Source organism: Zosterops lateralis, assembly GCF_965231275.1.
Source record: "Zosterops lateralis genome assembly, chromosome: 8".
In the NCBI taxonomy this organism is placed as follows: domain Eukaryota; kingdom Metazoa; phylum Chordata; class Aves; order Passeriformes; family Zosteropidae; genus Zosterops; species Zosterops lateralis.
In genome coordinates, this window is record NC_139768.1 from 10,003,115 (window position 1) to 10,026,154 (window position 23,040).

Sequence of the window (23,040 nt, forward strand, 5' to 3'; positions counted from 1 at the left end):
TAAGAAGTTTCAAGTGGACTACACAAAATGGATTTCCTCCAAGGATGAGATTCTTCAAGTTACTTCTCCCTCTTTCAGTGATCATCTTTCTTCTTTTTTCATCCACCTTTTGACTGTCATTCTCATAAGCTGCTACCCTTTGACTGGAATGCAACATAGATCATTTTAATACCACAACCAACTAAGCAGTTGAGGACTTTGACAAGACAAGGACCATGACATTTGATTACCCAGATACAATGTGGGGGGATTTCTTTTGTTTCAGTGGTTTGTCGTAAGTTTTTTATTAATCTATTTATTTGGGAACACTTCATGCAACTTTTGCTTACAAAAATATTTCACAAGCATTAGGGGAATGAAAGAATAAATTCTTTCAGTGGGTATATTCCTCCAAAAGCAGTTTCTGCAGTGGCTACATAATCATTAGAGGTATTGCATGCATTTACTGAAGTGCCTTTATATAGTTTATCAGCTGGAGGGGAGAAAGGTTAGTACATGCCATTTGTTGGGCATCTGTTTTGCCTTTGCTAGTGCACCTGTAAGACTTCAGGATTATTTAAACACACAGTGTTGGTCCCACTATTCCCAATGAAGTTAGTGGGAATTCTTCCCCATCACCTTCAGTATGAACAGATACGAGCTAACGCTTGGGAGAAATTAAAAAAAATAAATATACCCTCCCAACAGAGCCCAACTTTTAGTTCAGGAACACACTGTAAGAGGGAAGTTAGTTTGTGCATTTATGACAGCATAAACAAGAATAAAATTTAATATTTATTAGAATTTCTTCCAGTAACAGCATTCAACATCTTAACAAAGCAAGTTGTGAAGTCTTAAAAAAATCTAGGATTACAAAAAAAGTTAAAATAAGTTGTTTCTTATATTTAATGGCAACAAACAGGGAACCTTCTATTTAAAAACAAACTTGTCATATAAACAGCAGTACTGTAAGAAAATGTGATTGATATGTAATTTTCAGAATGGACACACAATGTACGAATATCAATCAGAATGAAACAGAGGGGTGGAACACACTATCCCCTTAAAATCTCAAAACAGGCTGTTTGAATAAAGGGGAGGGAGGGAGGATCGTTCTAGTGAAATAACTTAGAAGATACCACACAATGGACAAAAACAAGAGTACAGAAGACATTACATGACACCCTCATTACAACACCCCCTCAAACTCTTGTTATACAGTAAAGTTAGTAAAGTGCATCTTTAAAGACTTGTCTAGTGAAATAGCTTTTCCAAATATAAAACACAACACGTGCAGTAACAGTTAAATCATAGTGTAAGTTTTTAGAAACTAATTTTTAACCTTTCATCCACTCAAGAAGAAAAGTTTTAACTGCAGTAGTGTTCACATTATTCTTCGATGCATCCTCATGTGCTTTTGTTACTTGGCAAACCTTTAAATACGGAGCATGGCAAAATTATGCAGTTTAAGCAAGTGCTTCTCTCAATTCAATACAATTCTTCAACAGCAGAGTGGCCACATGCAGCACAACCATGTCAAATTTTGGGAAGCTTTGGTGCACTAATGATGGGATTGGTCTCCTGTAAATACCTCCGTCCCGCACTCTTGTAGTCGTAGGTGCAGGTATGAGTCTCTGCATAGCGGTGTGTTGCACAGAAGTTGTTTCCACATCTGAAGAAGCAAGAATATACAAGTTACAAGCTTTTAATGCTCTGACATGCTGGGAGCCATTTTGCTTTATCATGTCTTAAACGACAGCTGTTTGAATTGTTATCATCCTCAACTTACAGCATTAACTGGTGGGGTTCACAAAATTACATTTTTCACGCTGTATGTTTTAGTTTTGACCCAACCCAGTCTCTTCAGCTGGGAAGCTAAGCAAGAGCAGTACCCCAGGAACCAGCCAGCAAGGATCAAATACACTTATAAATTAAGAATGATGAGCTTTGTTCTACTTTCTTTCTTTTTTTTAAGGAGCTCACACAGTATTAGTTGGTAGCATTCAGAGGACAAAACCAAGGACAGTAATTCCCTCAGGTGAAGTCCATATAATACATTTCAACTCAAAACCATGACGTCACTAGGATAATCAAAAAACAGTTGTTTTCAGCACAACTTCTGCCTGGCATAAACTCAAATTAGCCATTTAAGAATATTAAATACAGATTTAGTCAGCTGTTAAGACATCAAACAAACTACAGGGAACGTAACTTCCTGTAGGACTTCAAAGAGTTCATCTATCCGAGTAACAATTTTGATGAGTTAAGATCAGGATTTTTGCTTCAAACTTGACAGCTCTGCAGCTAAGAGTCTTACCAGGAGAAAAGCATACTTTGGATGTTGTATATGATCTGGGAAAAGTGCTTTATCTAGAGACCCATACTGGTGTCCTGCTGCCTGATTATTTGACAGAGATGCTTCTTGACAGTAAAACACACCACTCAAAATCAGAATTCTGTTGAAATGGATTAAGCGTTACCCATAAAACTCACTATTACACTATAATCCCCTATTTGTTTATTTACCTGGGTTCATAATAAACTCTGTTGCTGTTCCTGAGGCTTTGTGTGCCTGGAAATAAATTTGCTTTTATTTGGTTCTTGGTCCCATAATCACAACTTTTCTCATATGACTGTGTTTTTTATTTGGTTTATGGTGCTTTCTAGCAAAAAGTCCTATGGTTGCTCCTTTTGAAACCAAAACAAATGCTATTCTTGGAGATGAGCCATTTCCCCCTTCATTTTTAACCTTAAGCAAGCTGCTTAGTTACTTTTAGAAGAGCTTGCAGCTATTTGCTCATAAGGAAAGTGAGTAGTGTCCAAAACTGTTTCAAAATCAGAGACTGAAGAGTCGTTAAGGAGACAATTCCTCACCCTGAAATTCTCTATGTGATTCCCCAGTGGCAGAAGTTCTTTTTCATTTTGCTGTTGTTGGTGTGAACCAAGATGAGTTCCAAATGCAGCCCTCACAGTGCAGGAGTTCCCAACCTACACTAGCTCATAGGAAACAATACTAAGAAAAAATATCTTGTGGGGAAAAAATACTTTGAAAACTAGGATTAACAAAGAGAGTGGGGTTTTCTTCTGTGTTTTTTGTTGTTGTTGTTGGGAGTTTTTTGTTTGTCTGGGGATTTTCTGGTTCTTTTTTTCACAGTTTCCTAAGACTACCACCAAGCATCAGGTCTCATAGTGTTGTGTAGAAGTAATGATTTGGGGGACCAGCACTCTGGTGTTCTGTGTTTGAGATGCTCTAAATGCTTTAAGGTAGTCACCTGAAGTCTTGCAATAAACTGAACATACATAAAATCAAAAAATTGTTGAATACAAATTTGTATAAATTCACAAACTGTGAAGATGTGCAGCAAAGGGAAAAATCTGAGGGAGATTTCTGAGAAACTATACCAAACCCATTTTTTCCTCAACTTGTTGAAGGTATCATTATTGATGAAAAACTTTGCAGAACATGTATCGGTAGCAAGTTCTTCTCCCACCAGAATAAAATGTCATTGTTATCTTGTTCGTTTCCTGGTATCTTCCATTCTGTTACCTTCTATTTCTTGACTTTCCTGGAAGAACATACACCTCAAGAGCAGAACAGGGGCAACATTCCTAAGTTATAATTCCTGCAGTTTTGCTGAACTGAAAATTGCAACTTTTTTGAAGGCTGCCTTTTGATTTACTATGCTTAAGGAATACCATGCAGCAAAGAAAACTTTTTGGTTAACTCAGCTGTCAATTTTCAGTAACATCTGGTCATATCCTCAGCCTACCTGCACTCATAGCTGGTTGCCAATCCAGTTTTCTTGCCACAAAGAAAGCAGTGCTTTGAAATTTTCTTTTTTGCTTGAATTAAGCCATTCACAGGTGGAAGATGGGTTGCTTCACCTGTTTTTAGAAGTAAAAAGACAGCAAAGACATTTTAACTTAGTCACAAACTAGTTAAATGTTATCTTTTGAAACGCAGATTTATTTTGCATTTCTTAGGATACTTCAGGTGGGAACCCCAAAGCCTAAAAGGAGAGGGGAAAAATAAACCCTGAAAGCCAAAACAAGAAACACACCTAAGCGTATGAACACCTTTGGGAGAGGCATCACAATGGGCAGAACTGTTATTTTGAACACCCCTTAAAAGTTCACGTAAGTAAGAAGTTACAGAACAAATCAAGAAATACATCTCTTAATGGTGTTCCCAGGTGTAAAATGAACACACTGAGAGTGTCACTGGGAAAGCACTGTGCACAATGCCTGTACAAAGAACCATCTGGGCAATCCAGCATCTAGCATCTGATATATTCAGTATATTAGTTTGCCAAATAAGTACTGCAGCATTTTAAAATCTTGCTGGTACTCCATAATTGCAAGAAAAGTACAGTATTAGACTACAGGCCTCTACACAGCTTTATGTTTACATTAGTCACTTTGCAGATGTAAAATTTTTACACGTAAAAATTTACTTTACTTTTACTTTTTGCCATGTAATTATTGGCTGTTGCTTTATTAACTGCAGATGACATAAAGAAAAGGCTTCTCTTTCTTCTTCTCCCTTCCCTCTGTAGAAGTAGGTTCTTTGTCCACAACTTGCTAAAGTGTACTTCCCACATCTGGATCAGTAAAGCGAGCAATGCATCCTCTCAAACATGCTTTCAGTATTTCTACTGTTAGATTGTCAGGATGGTCCCAAAAAGTTATCCCATGAGTTCACAAGTATTTTTTGTCCAGCACACCTTTAATCCCAACAGTCATTTCTTAGTTGAAATGCAGCAGACTACACTCAATAGTAACATCAGGCAGTCACTACACATCACAGTCATCACTACCAACCACTCCCACCCCATTCCTGTTTACCATTGAAACTTCCAGGCAACATTTGTCCATGCTAACTATTTCATCATCTAAAAGCACACAATTTCAGAAGCATCAGTTAGCCCAATTTATGAAAGAGACAGAGCTTCAAGACAGCTGGCCCTGAGGAGCTGCTTGAACAGAAAAAACAGTACACCTGTCTTCATATTTACACCCCTTCAGCAACTGCAGTGAAAAGTGATCTGTCCTTTGGCCAGTTATACAACAGATCATTACCAGCCACATCTCTCTCAAGAGCCTGCATGATATGAGCACATTGACTCACATGTGGCATCTTTTGGAAAATACACTTTTGTCTGACATAAGATTCACCAGAGGAGTGTCTTCTTCCCAGTCCTATCCAAAGTGACTCAGGTGTTATTAGGCTTCCCCATCGTGCAGGCAAGGCTCTCAGGGTATCTGTCACCTCTGGAGCAGCAAAGGACAGACCTGTTTACTGACTGCCAAGTCAAAGCTGCACTCACAGTCGTGAAACAAAGGCACAATCCACACTTTTAGCAGCTTTTGCTCCAACATTTACATAATCTTTTCTGTTGCAGCTGCTACTTGAACATCTACTGTCTAGCTAATTTTCTATACTTGGACCTGTAATATATTCTTACCTCTTCCTAAGGTCATACAGAAAGAAAAGAAAAATTGCTAACTGCTAGTCAAAAATGCAGAGAAGTAAAATTAAATGTGCTGAAAATCCTTAGCTGTCTTAAGAGCTTTAAAAGCATTAATTTAGACAACTCCTTTCCTCCCAATAGAATTAATCACATAGGCAATATATCTACACATAACACATCCTTTTTCAGTAGATGTCAAACATTAAGCACTCCAGTTACCAAGGCTAGAGTGGAAAGAATGATGACCAGCACAAAAATCAGTGAAAAATTTGCACTATATGAGTGTTCTGCAGCATCCATGCCCTTATTGCTCCCCACTATTTTTGTACTAAAGACAATGCTACTGATAAATGTGGCTCTGATTTTACTTCTAGACTCAGCAGTATTCACAGAACTGATAATTTAGAAACTTCAGCACAGAAACTACTCACATTTAGATCTACAGATGATAGGTAGGATTCAGTAAGTATTAAAAAAGCTGAGAAAGAGTTGCAGTTATGGTCCACCTAAGATCTAGATGCCATCTGCATGTTGAAGAATTGCTTGAAATATTAAAAGATTAACTATGCTATAGAAGTGTAATATAGCAAGGACTCTAGAAGCCAAGTGCCTTACAGAGATAAAATTATTTTGTTCTCTCTATGTGCGATACATCAGGAACGATTAAAGAGTCATCTTTAATTATTTTTTAAGTTACTTACCTACTCTTTTCCCTACAGCTGCCATACTTCCATTCATTCCAAGCCCATGCGCAGACTAAAAAAAAAAAAAATTTCCACAAGGAAATTACTAGCAGATGGAAATTAAATGAAAATGTAGGTTGTCTGGTATCAGCTTATTTGATATCAATGTTTTAGCAATCTACCCACAAAGAGTCCAAGATCACTTCTGCACACAGAGTTACAATTCTGCAATATAAAAGCCTTACCCTCAATGGCTATTTAATATATCTCCCCACACTTCAAAACACACCAAAACAACAAAGTACATTACAGAGCAGAAGCTTGGCACATATGGTGCCAGCCACTGGGCACACTTTGGAATAGATGGCAATTAGTGAACAGAATCCAGATGCCACTTCTAACACGCACACTCATAACTCTATCACTACAATAACTCATATTTTCAGTTGTGAACTGAAAATCTTAATGAAAAATTACTCCTAGGACCTGTTTAAATAAACAGGCAGTTTAGATACCATCAGCTATTCAGAAAACAGTTTAAGACAATCAGAGATTTAAATACACCTCCCACAGCCCATCTACCTCCCCAAACAAGACATACACACACAAGCAGTAGTTTTGTAGCATCAGTATCATAAATCCAGGAAAACTTTGATTTCTTTGGACATGTGCATACTCACTAGAATATATTCAGCAGCTTCATTTGGAGGAGCAGTTTTCCTAAAGCTTTCTTCCTGAAAATGCTGCAGGTTTGTAGGTAGTGCAATACCAGAAGTCCGAAACCTGTCAGTCCCACAGGAACTCTGTAAACTTTCCCTGTTTGTGCTTCGGGCCAGCGAAGCCAGAAATCCTAAGTTACTTACAGAACTCGCAGGTTCTTTGGATGCCTTGCTAGCCACATCTGTGATGTCCCTAGCCTCTGCTTTAGAAATTCCATCAGGTCTTTTGCCAAGCGACTCTACTTTCACGCTACAAAATCTAGTGGTCCTAGAAAAAGAGGAGTCTGCTATACTACGTACTTCCAGTGATCGAAGCACATTTGGGGAGGCCGTAGATCTCAAGTTACCAGCCTCAAAGCACCTGGGCTGGGCTTGTGGTTTCAGAGTACTGTGATGTGCCACTTGCGCTGAGTACCGGAGGGGAGACAAAAGCAGATTTTTCTGAGGACTTAATTCACGAGTACTGAGAAGGCCAGTCTCCATTGCTGCCGTGCTCAGCACTTTGCCAATAGGTTTACTATGCTGCTCTACAACTTTAGGATCTTTATCTCCATCAGGCAGCTCAAGCTCTGGGTTCACCTTTCCTATGTCATATATCTCACTACACTGTTCAGCAGTGCTTGCTTCTGTTAAAAAAGCAAAAGCATCTGGTTCAGGTAGATGTTCTTCTTCTGTTCCATACAGTTCCACGTTTGTTAGATTTGGAAACAAAACAGCATCCTCCTCACTTGCTGAGGTCACATTTTCAGATGCTTTTTCTGCATTTGCAGGCAGGGATGAAACAGGAGTCAGAATACTATTTGTAGGTAGTTTTGCATTTTCTAGTTCAACGCGAGATATTTTCGGCGGTAACCTGATGCTACTGACCGGCTGAGACCAGGAGTTGCTCTGCCAGGTGTCATCTTCCTTAAGGAAGTGATTAGCTGTGGATGGCATCGTTCTGCCAGCAGTGGCCAAAGTAGCCAAGGCTGAAAGTGCGTTCTGGGGAGGTTCTGACTGGTGCAAATTCCCAGGAGGAGGAGGTAGGCACGGCTGTCCGATATGGGGGAGCACTCTGAGGAAGCGGTGACGAGCGGCAGCCACCGAGCCGCTGTACGGCCGAGGAGTCATGGGAGGGCGAGGCTTCACTTTGACAGTTTTCTTAGGCTATTAAAGAAAAAAAAAAGCCCAACCAAAATCAAAAAACCACATATAACAACAACAATTAGTATTTGAATTCCAGTTGCACTCAAAAGATCTGAATGAAAGTATATTCGGAGGAATTTGGACAGTGTAAGGCCAGGAAAGACCAGATTATTCTTTCTACTCCCTCATGTGTTAAGAGCCATCAAGACCTCACCACAACATCTGATTAATAAAATCAAAGACTATACTCAGGAAACGTTTTCAATAAATAGGTGGCGTATCAGAGAAACAGGAAAAGTAAGCCAGAATGCCATCCAAGTTATCCAGAGGAGTTTCAGGTCTCAAACACAATAAAAAATATAAGGAAGTATAATCTCTTCATTTTACATCTAGGTAACCTTGTCACACGTGAGCTCCAGTTTAACATTTTATTTTCAAGACAATATCATTCCCATATTTAACTTTATAGGATTTTCAGTTACAGTATATCTAATGAAATTTCATTTTATGAGAAACACTGACTTTTACCAGAGCAATATTGCAAAACAATGCTACTTAAAAGAAGAAAAAAACCCCAAACAAAACCACAAAACCCATCCACCCAAAAAATATACCCTTGCAAATAAACCCAGGAGTAGTAATGAATTCTCTGAATGAGGGCAGGTAGGTCCAAGGAATGCCAATGCCCCTCAGCAGAACACTTATACAATAGTATTTACATAAACAATAGTTGAGAAATCATCTACCCGTGATAACGTGACTTCTCAATATGGCAGAGTATCTGATCCACTTTTTAAGAAAGTCAGCACAAGGAAAGCCCAAGCCATTTCATGACAGAAAAATTGAAATCACAATTTCACCTTTTTACTCAGATTCATGTTCTCCATCTTTGCCTTGAGCAGTTTCATTTTATTCATAGTAATTGAATTCTCAATAATCTGTTGGCCAGAAGGTGATGCCTCTGTCTCATCTTCATCATCAGCATATAAATTATAAACTGAACCACCGCTGAAAATAAAAGAAAGTTTGTATTCACCCTCTAATGAAGTAATTTAATTACGTTTTCATGTAGAGTATTCTCACAACTAGGAAGTCATATCCGTAGTTGATCTGTTGACAAAACATTATGTAAAACTGTATGCAAAGATATTTCAAATCCATTTATCCACATAAGCATCCCTTATTAGGGCAAAGTGATGTTGCTGAAATCTGAACACAGCCACGCTTCTGGGAAGTTGTTATATCATATACAGTTGGTTCACACTCACTATATATTTTCCCCACAGAGGGGATATCCAGTTCCACAAATGTCTCCTGAAGATATGGCCAAAGCTGTTAAGTGTGTGACTCAGACAACAAGCTGATCAGTTTTCCAATTAACCAGACACTGGCATGGAAGGAAAAGTCCAAATTTCTATCCATCCTGAGGGGTGTTCTCACCATAAATGGAAATGGAGGGGTCACCCATGTGGATGTGATATTCTATTTCTCCTTTTCAAAATAAAAAAAAAAAAAAAAAGAAAAAAAAGAAAAAAAAAGATCAGTTTAGGTTTCCAAAGATTCCAAAGAGTCTCACATTTGGAAAAAAAAAAAGTAAATAGATTAGAATTGCTAGTCCCAAGACAAAATATTTTAAGTCAGTAGTCACTGGAAGTTTATAGCATGACATTTCCTGCTTCCATTCTGCAAAATCTCAAGGTTTTAAAAATCACCATCTAACTTGTTTTTTTCCTATAAAATAATGAAGCATTGATCAGCAACACATCCAACATTTGACAGTGAAATGAAAGAACCATTAGGATTGACCAATTCATTACAAACTGATGCATTTTCAACACTGTATGCAGTACATTTTAAAGAGTGTTTCAGTTCTTCCATTAGGCTGTCAGCATCTAGAAATCAGGAAAATCAGGCAATTCTCCTAATTCCCCTGTGTTCACACAAACATCTTAGTAGATTTAGCTCAAGTTTCTACTCTCCAAAAGAGATCAAGGAAGAACTAAAAGTCATGTGGAAGTCAGTACCAAAAAGAAAATATCACTAATTAGAGCTGGCATCTTACCTGATTCTTGGAAATATTCTGCTGCCTTGAGAGCCAGCATTTTTTGCACTGACTCTCCAAATACAGTTCCTAAAATGTAACAAAATTCCAAAGGCAGCACAGGTGGGAGACAGTGTGAAGAGCAAGACAGAAGCAAATTCAAACCAAGAGTCAGTAAAATAGACCAGTCATTTCTTACCAAAACCTGAGTAATTCCATATGGTGGCAGTCAGCATGCATATTACATATACATACTTCTCCTGGTAAAAACCCAACACTAAAAAAATAATTTCAAAATTTTATCTTTACAAAGGTTTACATCACCAAGTCAAAAGAATTTGTTGAACGTCTCTTCCTGCTAGGTAAGGATAGAAAGCAAAGTGGTATGTCTCATGTTTGGTTGGTTTTTGATCTTTTTTTTTAATGCAAAAATAATTGTTATCTTTTTGTTTCATTTTCTGACAAATGGGGCCAAAAATACACACCAAAAAAAAAAAAAAAAAAAAAAAAAAAAAAAAAAAAAAAAAAAAGACTGACAAAGGATTGTTTGCTTCAATGTGATTGTAAGATTATTGATGTTGGACAGGGAGTTTTGATATTAATGATATTTTCAGCCCATTTTACAATGAATAAATTTTAATTTTACTTTGTCTATAGGAGTCAACATTCCTGAGCTCTTCCTTGTAAAATGCATATCTCAAAAATTATTAGCTTGCTGAAACCCTCTTGGCACCATTGTCTGCCAGTCCTCCACCACAACTTCAACACTCTTCTAACCCAGAAACAATGATCACTGTATGCATTTATATTTTTAACCAGTAACTCAACCATAGGTAAAATAAAATTATCTGGAGAACTACAAAACAAAAACAAATCCAATGTCTCATTTCTTAATTTCAGTCAATGAATTCTGCTCCAGGTATTAGCAATGTGAAAAAGGATGATCAAAATGCCTAGTCACCAATATACCCACACATAGGAACACATCTGTCAGTATGGAAAACAGAGGTATTCAGAGTGACCTACAGCTTTACCCTTTCAAGATCAAACAAAAAGGTCTGATTTGCTTCCATTCTCTCCTCCCTTTGCTACTTTTTCCATTTCCCAAGGTCTCACCCAGCTATGATAAACTCAAGAATTAGGATTTCCTCCCTTCCAAACTGCTATCTGCCTTAGTAGAAAAGCCAGTAAGTGAACTCCCATAGAAAGCACAGAAAAACAGAAACAAGCTGAATGTTTTCAACTCAGGTGGCTTCCAACCCAACTGGTTCACTTGACCAGTGCCAGCACATTTCTTAAGCCCAAGGTATTTGACTTTCCTACGAGCTGCTATGCTTTGAAAGGCTTACCCAGGTACCTTGCAAGAGCCAAATGAGTGTGGTTTATTCCTCCTGTTTGCAACGTTTAGCCAAACTCAGTAAAATTACTGTTAAATTTTACCCAATGGAAGAGTACAAAGACTTTCAGACCACTGTCCACACTAGTTTTAAATGGTGAAAAAAAAAAAAATCAAGACACATACAAAAAATTGAACATGTAGGCAGATACCAGGGAGCCCATTCTACTGAAAAATATTTCAAGCTCCTTATGACAACTCCTTGCACTAACTCACACTATAGCATCCACAGTCCCAGCTTTGTGAATGGGTTTTGACGTTCACTGGAGCCAGAGGTTAAATAGGAACAATATGGTAAAAGGCAGGGTAGCAGCACCCAGAATTACACCAGTCTGTTCATCTTTCCAGAAGTGTATCTAGCCCACTGCAGCAGCCAGGTTCTCAGTACTTAACCAATTATGCTTTTTTAACCTATTTCAAACAATACCATATGTGGGTATTTACTGAAAGAGTAGAGGGCTGAAAGATAAAATCACAGATCTGAAATACTTGTACCTTTTCTCTTCCTTCCTTGTATATCAAACAATAGGTCTTTCTATTCTGTATAACAGTGTGGGAATTCAATAACATTTCTTTCAGTCAGGGGTTTTTAAGTATGGATGTCTTATAAAATTTTTTAAGAGTAGTATCACTCTGTAAAACTGAACATAAACCCAGTACAAAGCTCTGGTTTTCCTTTTACAAACAGATACAAGAATAGTCACTTAAAGCAGCTTGAGCTTTGGAGAAAACACAGCCAGTTCCCAGAAAAGGGACTACTTTCCTGACAAATAATTTTGATAGTTTTAGGAAAAAGACTACCAAACTGTCTACTACAATTACAATGTAGTAGGGAAAGTGACACACCTGTCCTTCTGATGATGAGCTCACTGGATTCTCAGCAATTGACACAAGCTTGGTACCCCAAGAGCAGCTAACCTGAGGCCTAATTACATCCAAAATATGGCTGTATTGGTAATTACTTCAGTACATTAAAACAATAAGACATAAAACAAAACACAGAAAAACCTCTCAACCAAAATCCATACAAAACCAAAAAAACCTCCATCCCAGAAGAAACACAACAAAACCACCCCTCCCTTCAAACCAAACAACCACTCCAAAAACAACAAACTAAAAAAGCTCACAGGACTTTGCACTGCCAATCTACCATCCTCCTGACGAATCATTTAGTCACGTTACACCCACAGGAAAAAAAAATTATGTGAACCGGGAAACGTTTACAAAACTAAACAAATGCCTTAAGATGTTAAAGTGCTTAATGGAAGTTTTTAATATCTAATAAAATATAGATTTGACTCTCCTGCAACATGTTCCTTTTCAGGATGTGCTGGAATGTTGAGAATTGCCTGAAGTATGAAGACAGTTTTATCTCATTATATTAATGCACACAGTGATAAGAGAACCATCAGCACAACCACTGACCACAAAGCACTACTGTGCTGTTGAGACAGTTACAACAATTTAACAGCCCTTAGGGAATAATTCTTGCAATATGCCAGATACTCTTTTGATAAAACAAACAAGCTTATTCTTTTTGATAAAACCAGCTGAAAATTACACAGTAGCCCCCATTTGAAGAATAATAGAAAGATTTAAACCAACTTTACCTCAAAGATTCAGACAGTGGTGTTAAAGTGCCATCGCCCCGGTCAACCACACGGAAGAAATTCAAGCGATCTCCTTCCCGATACACTAAGAAGGTAACTTGTTTGTTGGATGGCCCTTTCTCCCACATCTTGTCTCTAGCAGGATCCATGTATTCAGCCATTTCTCTGATAGGATCTTTCACGGGAACTAAAAAGATCAAAAAATCAAAATAAAACCAAAATATTATAATTGTTGTTTTGATCACCTCTGAGAGCTCAGCTCAGTTTATAACAGGAATCCCCAACCTAGAAGATATGCTGAGTTTTTTCCTCAAGTGAAAATTATCAAGAGAATTTCTTCATTTTCACTCCTATAGAGATGATCCACATAACCAAGTTTATGGTCTGACTAGCAATGCCTGATTCTTGTCGACCATATTTTAAAAATTATTTGTATAATGACATTCCAGGATAATTTTTTCTTCAAATGAAGAATTGCTGATTCTGTATATAAATATACCCCATTTAAAAGTAAACAAAGTGCACTTGATATGCTTAGTGAGAAAAGATGGGAAAATCCCTCCCTCCTTTTTTGTTAAGTGTTTTTCCAATTAATTTGGAACTGATTGTCTAAAATGCTTACTAAGAGAAGCTCTTTACAGTTGTAAGATGTTGCATGAAAACAACTTTAACTTCTGTGACACCTACCTCTTCTGGTGTTAACAGGTCCACCTCGCATAGCCAGAACCAATTTCAGAGTGCAGCCTTCTGAAATGCTGTAAATAACAAAAAAAAAAATTTTTATAGCATTAAATGCTATAAAATGCATTATTTTGCAGCATTAATTAGAAACATAATTTTATTCTATACTTACTTATAATCATTCAAACAATAGTCATCCTTCAGTTCCATATTATTCCAAATTAAGTGCTGCTGAGAGACAGGAATACCTAAACAAAAGAAACAAACAAATTACTTAAAACTGGAGCTTGGTAAGAGGGCTTCTGGCAAGTTTTGACTTTTTGAAGAGTGTGGGGCTGATGGACTGAAACTGGATCACAGGAGAAAGAAGAGAAGAAGCGGGACAAGACAAGCACCTGAGCAGTCTTCAGCCATGACATCTAACCTCCAAATAGTTATTAAAACCAAAGGCTTTCAGAAGGCTTTAGCTCACACATAAAGTTTAGTCTTTTGGCTCAGCAGAGGGTGTGTAGAAATGTTCATCTGCTTCAGGCTTATTGAATACTTGCTCTTTTTCCAGTCATCAGATAAGGGAGACTTTTTCCTTTTATCTGAACTTGAGGACTTGATGTCTACTGACAGGAAAAACAGGATGAAACTTCTACCTACAAAACTGCTAAATAATTTAACCACAGACTGGTATTTTGCACTACTCACAGTACAGACATAGTCACATTAAGGTGACTGGTGGCAGCTCTATTACAGCAGCAAGAAGTGCAAATGTCTTTTTATCCCTGCCTGGTTTGGGACCTCCAAGTTGGCATGTACAGTTTAGTACCACAGCAGTTAATTAAACTTCATCTTACAAACTATTCTGTTTCATTCTGGCCATTCATTTCTTTAGGCCATCAAAATATTATTACTAATATCCAGTAATACTCACTTTCAACTCAAGTTCTGGGATGATTTGGCTATTTTTTGTTAAAAGAAAGTAAACATAGTGGATATTTATTCCTTATTAAAAATCTGTATTCTATACAAATAGAATCCCAATTCTACAGTTTCTGCCTGCATAGTCAACTCAGTTAGATACAGATGCAACACACATGAAAAATAATAAGCAAAAGCTGGTACAACTTGAGGTCTTCACACATTTTTACTGGAATGCTATCACATTCTGAATTTTGGATAGAATAAAAATGAAGACAGTTATGAAAGTATGAGACATCTCAGACTACCAAAAGAAAAGAATCTTCCCTCCAGCATCAAAAATAAGTTGTTCAACTTGTCTAGGGAAACCCAGGTAATTAAAATCACACTGTGCATTCATGACAAATGTTAATTAAAATGTATATCTATGGAGACCAAGAACTACTTTTCCAGAAAGTTCTAAACACTTCTTCTCATTCTAAGAAACAAAACCTATAAATGTATTTCCCTAAAGGTTACATTTAAATAATCTTATCCTACATTTTTATTCATTGCATATTCACAAACTTAAAAGGAAATGCAAGTGGCAGTGCTACACAGTAAGACTTCCCTGAATACATCTGGCAGGAGGGGAACACAAAAATCAGAGTCTTTCAGTTCCCAAAAACATCTGAGTTATCATAGGCTTGTGAGAATGCTTAGCAAGCTGTAGAATGGAGATCAGCCAAGTAGCCCCTTCCTAGACAGAGTAAGGGCACAAAGCTCCCAACACCCATCACTGGCAAGGAAGAAAATGGGACAAGACCCTGGTTAAAGTCCAAGCACATTAAACAGGCAGGTAGGAGACATCCCTGTGCAGGAGGGGGAGTGCACTTTGGAGGAATTGTCATTGTTTTTCTTTAGGCTTCACAGAAGATGACAATTTTCTTTTTCTCACTATGGCTCATATCCAGATCTTCCCTGTTCTGAATGACCAACACAACTTTACTCCATTTGACTGCATGTAACAGGAATCATATCCTCTGAAGTCCACAGGACATTTATAAGAATATGTTCATACAGTAGACTAAGGTAATTGCTACTACACAGCCAGCTATTTAATAGCTGGTTATTGGTTACGTTTCAAGTCAGCAGTGTAAGGAAAAGAATAAGCTGGCAGTAGCCAGCGAGTTTACATTCAAGTTTTTGTGTTGTTTTGCACTGTTCTGATTACAAACAATCTGATTACTGTCTGCATTTGTTATGGTTTCAGCAGCCTCCAAGGATCAATTTCCAATTACTATGATAAACTGAGAGCATATTTGTTAAAAAGGCTGGCTTGCAGCTGGCAGTACTGGAGTGAAACATGGTTTTGCTCATTCAACAATGACAATGTATTTTTGATGAAATGAACAGATGAAAGGAGGATACTCTACTGTAATTGGAAACAGACACATCTTTATTACTTATTCCCTTTTATACTGCTTTCTTGGAATTCTGTATTTACACACTGAGGAAACAGTATGTGCTTTACAGCTTCAGAGGCAGCAAAATATGTGTTAGCTGTCCCTTTTCTGGATTATAGTAAGGATTTTTTGAGGAGGCATTTGCACATGAGATCAGCACATACAACTGCCAACAATAATGGGAACTGTGAGAGCCCATCCACTATGTCCTCTCCCTAAGCAGCACATGAAGGTATCACTGGCCTGCCCCAAATCAGCACAGAGAGATAAGCAGAGCAATAAGCTACATCTCAATACTCAAATGGAAACGAGCTGGCCAGGTGATGCTACAGGAAGACAGAAGAGTCTGCAGACTACCTATTGAAATGGCTGCAGGTGCACTGACAATGTGACCTACTAAAATGGGGGGAGGAGAGGAGAGAAGAGCTACTCTATCCTGTCTCTGAATCAGCATATCACATACAGCCTTAAGCTTCCCTCCCCTATTCTTCTTTTTGGGATCCTAAGTAGGTTCTTCATAGAAACTGATTTGGTCAAATCTGAGACAGGAAAAAATCCCCCAATATTTCAGAAAAAAATTGATTTTAGGTTGTGGGTATAAAATTCCTATGTTTAAAAACTCCACATACATTTCACTGTCAAAATTCAAACTGCACTTCTCTTTCATTCAGTGTTGAAATCGCTGGAGCCTCTGTTTACAGAAAGGCAGTCTTACAGACACTGACAGTCTTATTTTCCCCCACAAACTGGCTATATTAGTATAAGGTGCAAAAGCCCACAACTTACAGCAGCAGAAACGTTTTCCTAATTGTTAAACCCCTCAGCTTTCACTTGAATAAATGGAGTCAGTACTGACCTACTCTTTGTCCGAGGGACTGAGTAAGAACAGACTAAAGACAGCAAATCACCAGTAACTGAATGCAGGCCAACAAAATTTCCTGACAAAGGTGATCTTACTTCACAGCTTCCAGATGCTGCTCAGAGCAGCCTTGCACTCACAGAAATGTTTCCCCAGCTCAGACAAGGCACAAGCTTAAAAAATGTTTCATGAACTTCCCTATCAGCACAGTAAAGAGGAAAATCATAAAGCAAATAGAAGATGTAGCAGGAAAGTAGTAAACAGAAAACAGCAGGATTGGTTCAGTTAAAAATTCATGACACTTCTGCAATCCACTTACTCCAGTCCTGGCAGAAGAACAGCTATTTTCTCTAATGCAAACAGTAATAAATATCATTATGAGATACTCTGAATTCACAGAATATTGAAAGGAATTACAACATCCATATGAAGTCTGCTTGATATTCTTCTAGTTCCTTTTATTTAACATGAAGCTGCTGTACACAGCCAGCAAAACAATGACAGCAAAAAGACCAAAGAAAAATAACTCACATTATGAAGCGAGTACACACATATACAACAAAATTATTGCTGCAGCTGTCATTCAGATAGTGAACACAAGGGAAAACCTACTAAACACTGAAGTCAAGAAAGCTAGTTCTCTTTTTCCTTTTTAAAAAAATACAAGACCAAGAGAACATCTAAATTTTCATGTAAAAAGGTCAATGTTTCCACATACACAGATCATAAAATTCAGTTGCAAGTACTCACTGAACAAACCAGGACCAAGCTGTTCTTTTGGTTTAAAGCTAACTATGTAAATGAATGCCCTAACGCTCCATATCGAAGAATTCAAATTAATTCCTGCAAGCTAATAACAATAATACTATCAGTACCACCACCAAACCCCAAAGGCCACCTCCTCCCTTGAGACTCAACTCTGTGTTTCCCAACAAACATGCTTACAGGTATTATCCATGGTTCTTTAATGGATTAATTAACCACTACTACAAATATACTACTTGAATGCTCTGTCTATGTAATGGGAGTAATAATTGGTGTTTCTAAATGAATACTAAACTCTGCCCAGCCCAGCAGCTACAAAGACTTATGCAAGGGAGAAAGCAAGGACAGATCTCAGTAAAAAAACCCCTATTACTTCCTCTTTCAATGAAATCCTGATTTTTTAAGTACTACTCGTGTTAAGGCTCAGTCTGTCATGCCACCTTGAAATTCGGATATCAGCCTATCCATGTCCATCAACACTGATTAACAAGTAAAACCAATGGAGTAGGTAGCACTGCTAGCAGCACTGTGTGTATATTCCAGCTTTTATGCCACCAGGAGAAACAAAGGGAGCTATTTCTTCCCAGGTAAACCATTTTAAAGGGCTCAGTCATTGAATCTGAGACAGGAGTGATTTACCCCTGGGGCTCCAAAGTCAACACTACAACAAATCTCCTGCTTACTTCACATAGAACATATTTGAGGACAAAAGTCTGGATCTGATCCAAACACACATCAGGTATGCTATATCTTCAATTTCTAAGTAGAAGATTTGCACTGAAATTTCAGATGCATTAGAACCCGTAAGTTTTTACGTATATTTTTTACAGATTAAAACCACTGAAAACACATAGCTGGAGACATGGAGAGCTCTTTCTTAGTAAGGTACCAATGTCTAGTACAGCTGTCTAAACAAAGCCTTTCCATATCAGATCACTAGCAGGCATCAAGAATGACAAACAGTATCTGAAGTAGACAGAATTCCAAACATGCCATCCATATTATGCTTTTTTATTATGGTGAAGACAGTCTACAGCTATTGATTTTCCAGCTGTTGACAAGGAGCAATTTGTCTTGTTTTAATTTTATTATTAGCCTCTTACAATTAGAGGCATTGGTAATATTTCAACAATTTGTTAACTTCTGACACAATTCTAGATTTTTTTTCTTGGAGCTTTCAGGTCTCAGCCCATTTTTTCAAAACATGTCTCCTTCTTTGCTTACATACTATTGTCACCAACATCCAAATGTAGAAAATATGCATAACTAGGAACCTCATGTAGTCTTCCAGCACTGTAGGAGGCATTCTCCAACCAAACTGCAGATTCCCACCCTGCCAAAGCTGACACAACAAAATTACTTCTGAATTTTCGCTCCATCTGAATAATTTACTGCTCGAACTTGTGCGCTATAATAGGAACTTTGTCACTGAAAAATTGTTAATTATTTTACATGCAATCCCAACCCCAAATGCAACATGAAATTAATTTGTCATTGTGTATGTTTCGTCCACACAACTGATCAATTTGTTTTCACTCTGCCTCCCACAAATCATTCATCAGAACAGTACAAATATTTTAACTCTGCTATGGAGCATCAAAGTATTTCACCTGACTTCTTATAATTCAATAATAAGCACCAGTGAACTCACCTCCCATTTTTAATGAATCTTATTATTAATTCTATACAACAAGCAGCCAAACCATAATTACCTATGAACTACAATATGCAAATGTAATTCCAAATAAGCATTATTCTAACTTCATTACTGAGCTGTTCTTCTAATAGAAAATGAGGATACTTTTGTAAGCTGTACATATAACTGAATATGGCTATTCACAGTCTCACATTTTGGACTACAAGGAATTTGAATCCCTCTTCCTCCCATCTCCCACTGATCTCTTCATGTATCCTTTAAAGCTCTGTCCATCACTGACACTGCCCAGATATTCTGCCTTCTTCTGTTCTTTACTGCCTCTGCTACCTTTTAATTCACTGTCAGTCAGCTTTCCACGCGTGTCTCCTACACCTATATTCAATTATAGGTAGGAAAAGCCCTTTCCTTTTCTTGTTTCACCTCTAGCCTCCAGGAGCATCTTGACACACTCTCTGACTTGGGATTAATTATGGCCTTGTCCAGAGCAAACAAAGCCCATCCACAGAGCTGCACTATTGTACCTACAGGGTGTGAGCTCCAGTCATCTGCACGGTGGGGCTGACTAGTAAATAAACAGTCCCCTCTGTTGTGGCAATGCTTGTGTGTTTTAAGACTTGTGCCAGCTGTCTGGGGTTTTTTTCCATCCACTAGAGCAGATTTCCATAAGGGGAGGAGAGTATCTTAGATTCCAGTCTACAGTGTTATATTACATCTCCCAGAGGATGGGTTCCACACAGACAGAGGGATGAAAAATGTTAATATACAGAGAGATTAGGGAAGGAGAGGATCCCTTTTTTTAAAATTAGCAACTCTGATACTCTCACCTTCTATAGCTGTACAGTTCTTTAACCCCTTCAAAGTGAAAAAGAAGATAGAGGATGCAATGCTTAAACTATGAAGATATAAATATTTCAAATCACATTCTTTCATGCAAGATCATCCTCACCACAGAGAGAAAGAGGTAGGAGGGGACTAACCTACACCTATTCTTGCAAAAGCATCAGGAGACTGGCCTCATAACTTACAGGAGACTTTCACTTGGCAAAATGTGTCAAGTTTATCACTTTAAGACAAAGCATTGCTCAGCCAGATGTCTATCAGCAAAAGATCACTCACCCAAACAAAATTCAAATCAGTAACTTAAAGCTGCCTTTGGGATTCGCCTGCACTGCAGCTGCTCTTGTGACTGCAGTATCATAAAAAAACCATAAACTGACTAACCTAATCAGCAACAAATATGGCAGCAAATTTAAAGTATCCTCAGTTACGACGTACACGTATTGCATGGCTCAAATTTATACCCTTGCCAGTTAACAAACAACTTGGGTCAGAGAATCCACACACTTTTTACAATTAATCTTAATAACTGTACATAGAAAAAAACCCCCAACCAACCCACCAGAGGAGCAAGCACACCAATTCCAATGAAGCCTAAGCCCAGAACTTATAGAAAATGGAAAGAACAGAAAAACAAGTCAACTTCAATTAAACCTAAGCCATAAACTAAGCACCTATTTTTTATATATATTGCCAAACACGACATTTAACTTCTGTGGCTTGATTTTAGCAACTACTATTTTTAAAACAGAATTTCTTCTAAAGTGATAAAGTTTACACTAAAATAAGAGAGAATAGTACCTTCCAGTCTTTGAATTTTAGCTTTCACAGAAATAACTGTTTCAAAGGGGGAAACTCGCAGTTCAAAGCAGGTTCCTGTAAGCGTTTCAATGAAGAGCTCCATAGTTTCATAGAAAGGAAGTTTGTAGTGAAATGGTCCCATATTATCTTTATTAAAAAAAGGAGGCTCTTTCTTGTTGGCCATTAGAAAGGATTTACAACTTCCTTGTAAGAAGATCTGTCAGGAAACTACATTCCACTTCTAGCCAAGGCAGCTTTGAAGACACGTGTAGTGCATTGCTGTTCATCTTTAGGATTTTTCACCTATAAAGCAAACAAATACAATTCTGACAACATCTAAACGTAACTGCTAAAGAGAATTTAAATTTATTTTACGTAAAACGGTTGTTAAGAAACATTAAGTTTTCACCGAGGTAGGGTAATATAACCACAAATTATATTACCAACGTTGCAGTTTCAGGGCTATAGTGCCAGTCACCATTCCAGACGCAACCTACTACCTTTGTTATTTTTGTTTCCACAGGCGACATGACAACCAGACGCCCAATACCTCCTGACAAGAGCTGAGCCCTCCGCAGTGTCAGAGCCAGAGAAAAACTCCAGAGAGGCGAAGGAACAGAGGCCGCTCCGGGCTCAGCACAGGCAGTTGGCGGCGGCAGCTCAGCCGTGCTCCAGCACCGGAGCGGGCCCGGCCCCGGCAGCCGAGCGAACAAAGGACGGCGAGAGCTGCCCCGTCCCCCCCGCACCCCGGGCCCCGCCGCCGCTGCCCCGTTCCCCGCTCCCTCCCGGGACAGGCGCCTCGCCGGCGGGGCCGGGCCCGGGGCGGTTCCAGCGCGGCGCTTCTGCCCCGCCGCCCGAGGCGCTGCCGCCGCAGGGTCCCCCCGCAGCAGCGGCGCTCCCGAGGGCCCGGAACCCGCCGAGCGAAGGCGGGGTCTCACCTCACCTGCCGCCGCCGGGCCCGCTCGGGGGGAGGCGCGGTTCCTCTCCCCCCGCAGCTGTCGGAGCCGGCCGGGCCCGGCGGGACGCGCGCACCGGGAGGGCAGCCGGAGCCGCCGGGAGGGCAGGACCGGGAGGTGCCGCCCGGCAGCCCCCGCGCTGCCCCGCCCTGTGACAGATCCTCCCGAGGGCCAATGGGACGCCCGCTCTCACGAACCTCGGCCAATCAGCGCCCTCGGAGGGCGGGGCTCGCGGTGCCTCAGGGGCGGGCGCCCGCCGGGCCGCTTGTTGTGGTCGTTAAGAGGCGGGGCGGCGGCGCGTGCGCCGGGAAGGACCCGGATACACTTCCCCATCCCTGGGAGTGCTGAAGGCCGGGCTGGACGGGGATTCGGGCAGCCCGGTCCCGTGGGAGGTGTCCCTGCTCGGGGCCGGGGGGGAACGGGATGGGCCTGCAGGTCCCTTCCGCCCCAAACGGCTCCGCGAGTCTGTGCAACGCCCCCAGCGCTGCCGGTGGACACGTGACGGCGGCCGCGCTGCCCCCTGGGACACCGAGTGCGGCGGGGCCGGGGCCGACTGGGGCTGAGGTGGCTCCGGCGGCTCGTCCCGACCGCAGCACCGCCGGCCTTTGCGCAGGGCCAGCCCGCGGAGGCAGCAGCGAGACCTCGCGCTCAGGCCGCCAGGCTCCCTCCCAGGCACTGCCGGCGTGTCGGAGCGCGGCGCTGGGCCCGGGGGGCCGGGGCGGGCCCACTCCCGGCGGGCGCAGCCGCCCCGCTGCTCCCAGCCAGGACACGAACATTCCCGGCGCTGACGGGGGCCAGGCCCTGCTCTGGAGCACCCTCACTGAAGGTCGGCGCTCCATTGTGCTCCAGTTTCAGCGTGAGGTGGCCGGGCCAAGCTCCAGAAGCAGCGGGGCCCTTGGATGATCCCAGGCTAGAGAAAACAAACTTATCCTATTAGCAGGTGCTAATTAGATTATCAACTTTACTTTCCATTTAGGGTTTAAAATACACAAGACCTATGCTGGCTGACTCGTTCTTAGGTTTCAGGCCCAGTTAAAACTGTGGCTTTTGAGAAGCATGGAGAATGGGAACCTGTCAAGAGGTTCTGGATGCTGTAATAATGAACC

General features: G+C 40.0%; 1 protein-coding gene across 2 annotated transcripts; it reads right to left on the reverse strand.

The window, feature by feature from the left end:
* Window positions 1–746: 746 nt before the first annotated feature.
* On the reverse strand, window positions 747–22,026 carry ZFAND4 (zinc finger AN1-type containing 4). 2 transcript variants are annotated; one of them, XM_083866004.1, is made up of 10 exons: window positions 21,917–22,026; window positions 20,979–21,281; window positions 13,878–13,953; window positions 13,712–13,779; window positions 13,025–13,211; window positions 8,838–8,985; window positions 6,814–7,998; window positions 6,152–6,206; window positions 3,750–3,864; window positions 747–1,651 (listed from the first exon to the last, which is right to left on the reverse strand). In XM_083866004.1, exons 2-10 carry the CDS (start codon window positions 21,160–21,162, stop codon window positions 1,516–1,518), a joined length of 2,154 nt encoding a protein of 717 aa, XP_083722130.1. In that variant the 5' UTR covers window positions 21,163–21,281; window positions 21,917–22,026; the 3' UTR covers window positions 747–1,515. The 2 variants fall into 2 exon arrangements, with proteins under 2 accessions (XP_083722130.1, XP_083722131.1); XM_083866005.1 differs by having other exon boundaries at window positions 21,922–21,966.
* Window positions 22,027–23,040: the final 1,014 nt, after the last annotated feature.

Coding starts and splice junctions, on each gene's coding strand:
- ZFAND4 (XM_083866004.1), bottom strand. CDS start 21,162: ATGGCCAACAAGAAAGAGCCTCCTTTTTTTAATAAAGATAATATGGGA. Junction 7,999..8,837: donor ACATGAATCTGAGTAAAAAG/GTGAAATTGTGA, acceptor TTTCTTTAATAG/CCTAAGAAAACTGTCAAAGT. Junction 3,865..6,151: donor AGCTGTAGGGAAAAGAGTAG/GTAAGTAACTTA, acceptor TTCTAAAAACAG/GTGAAGCAACCCATCTTCCA.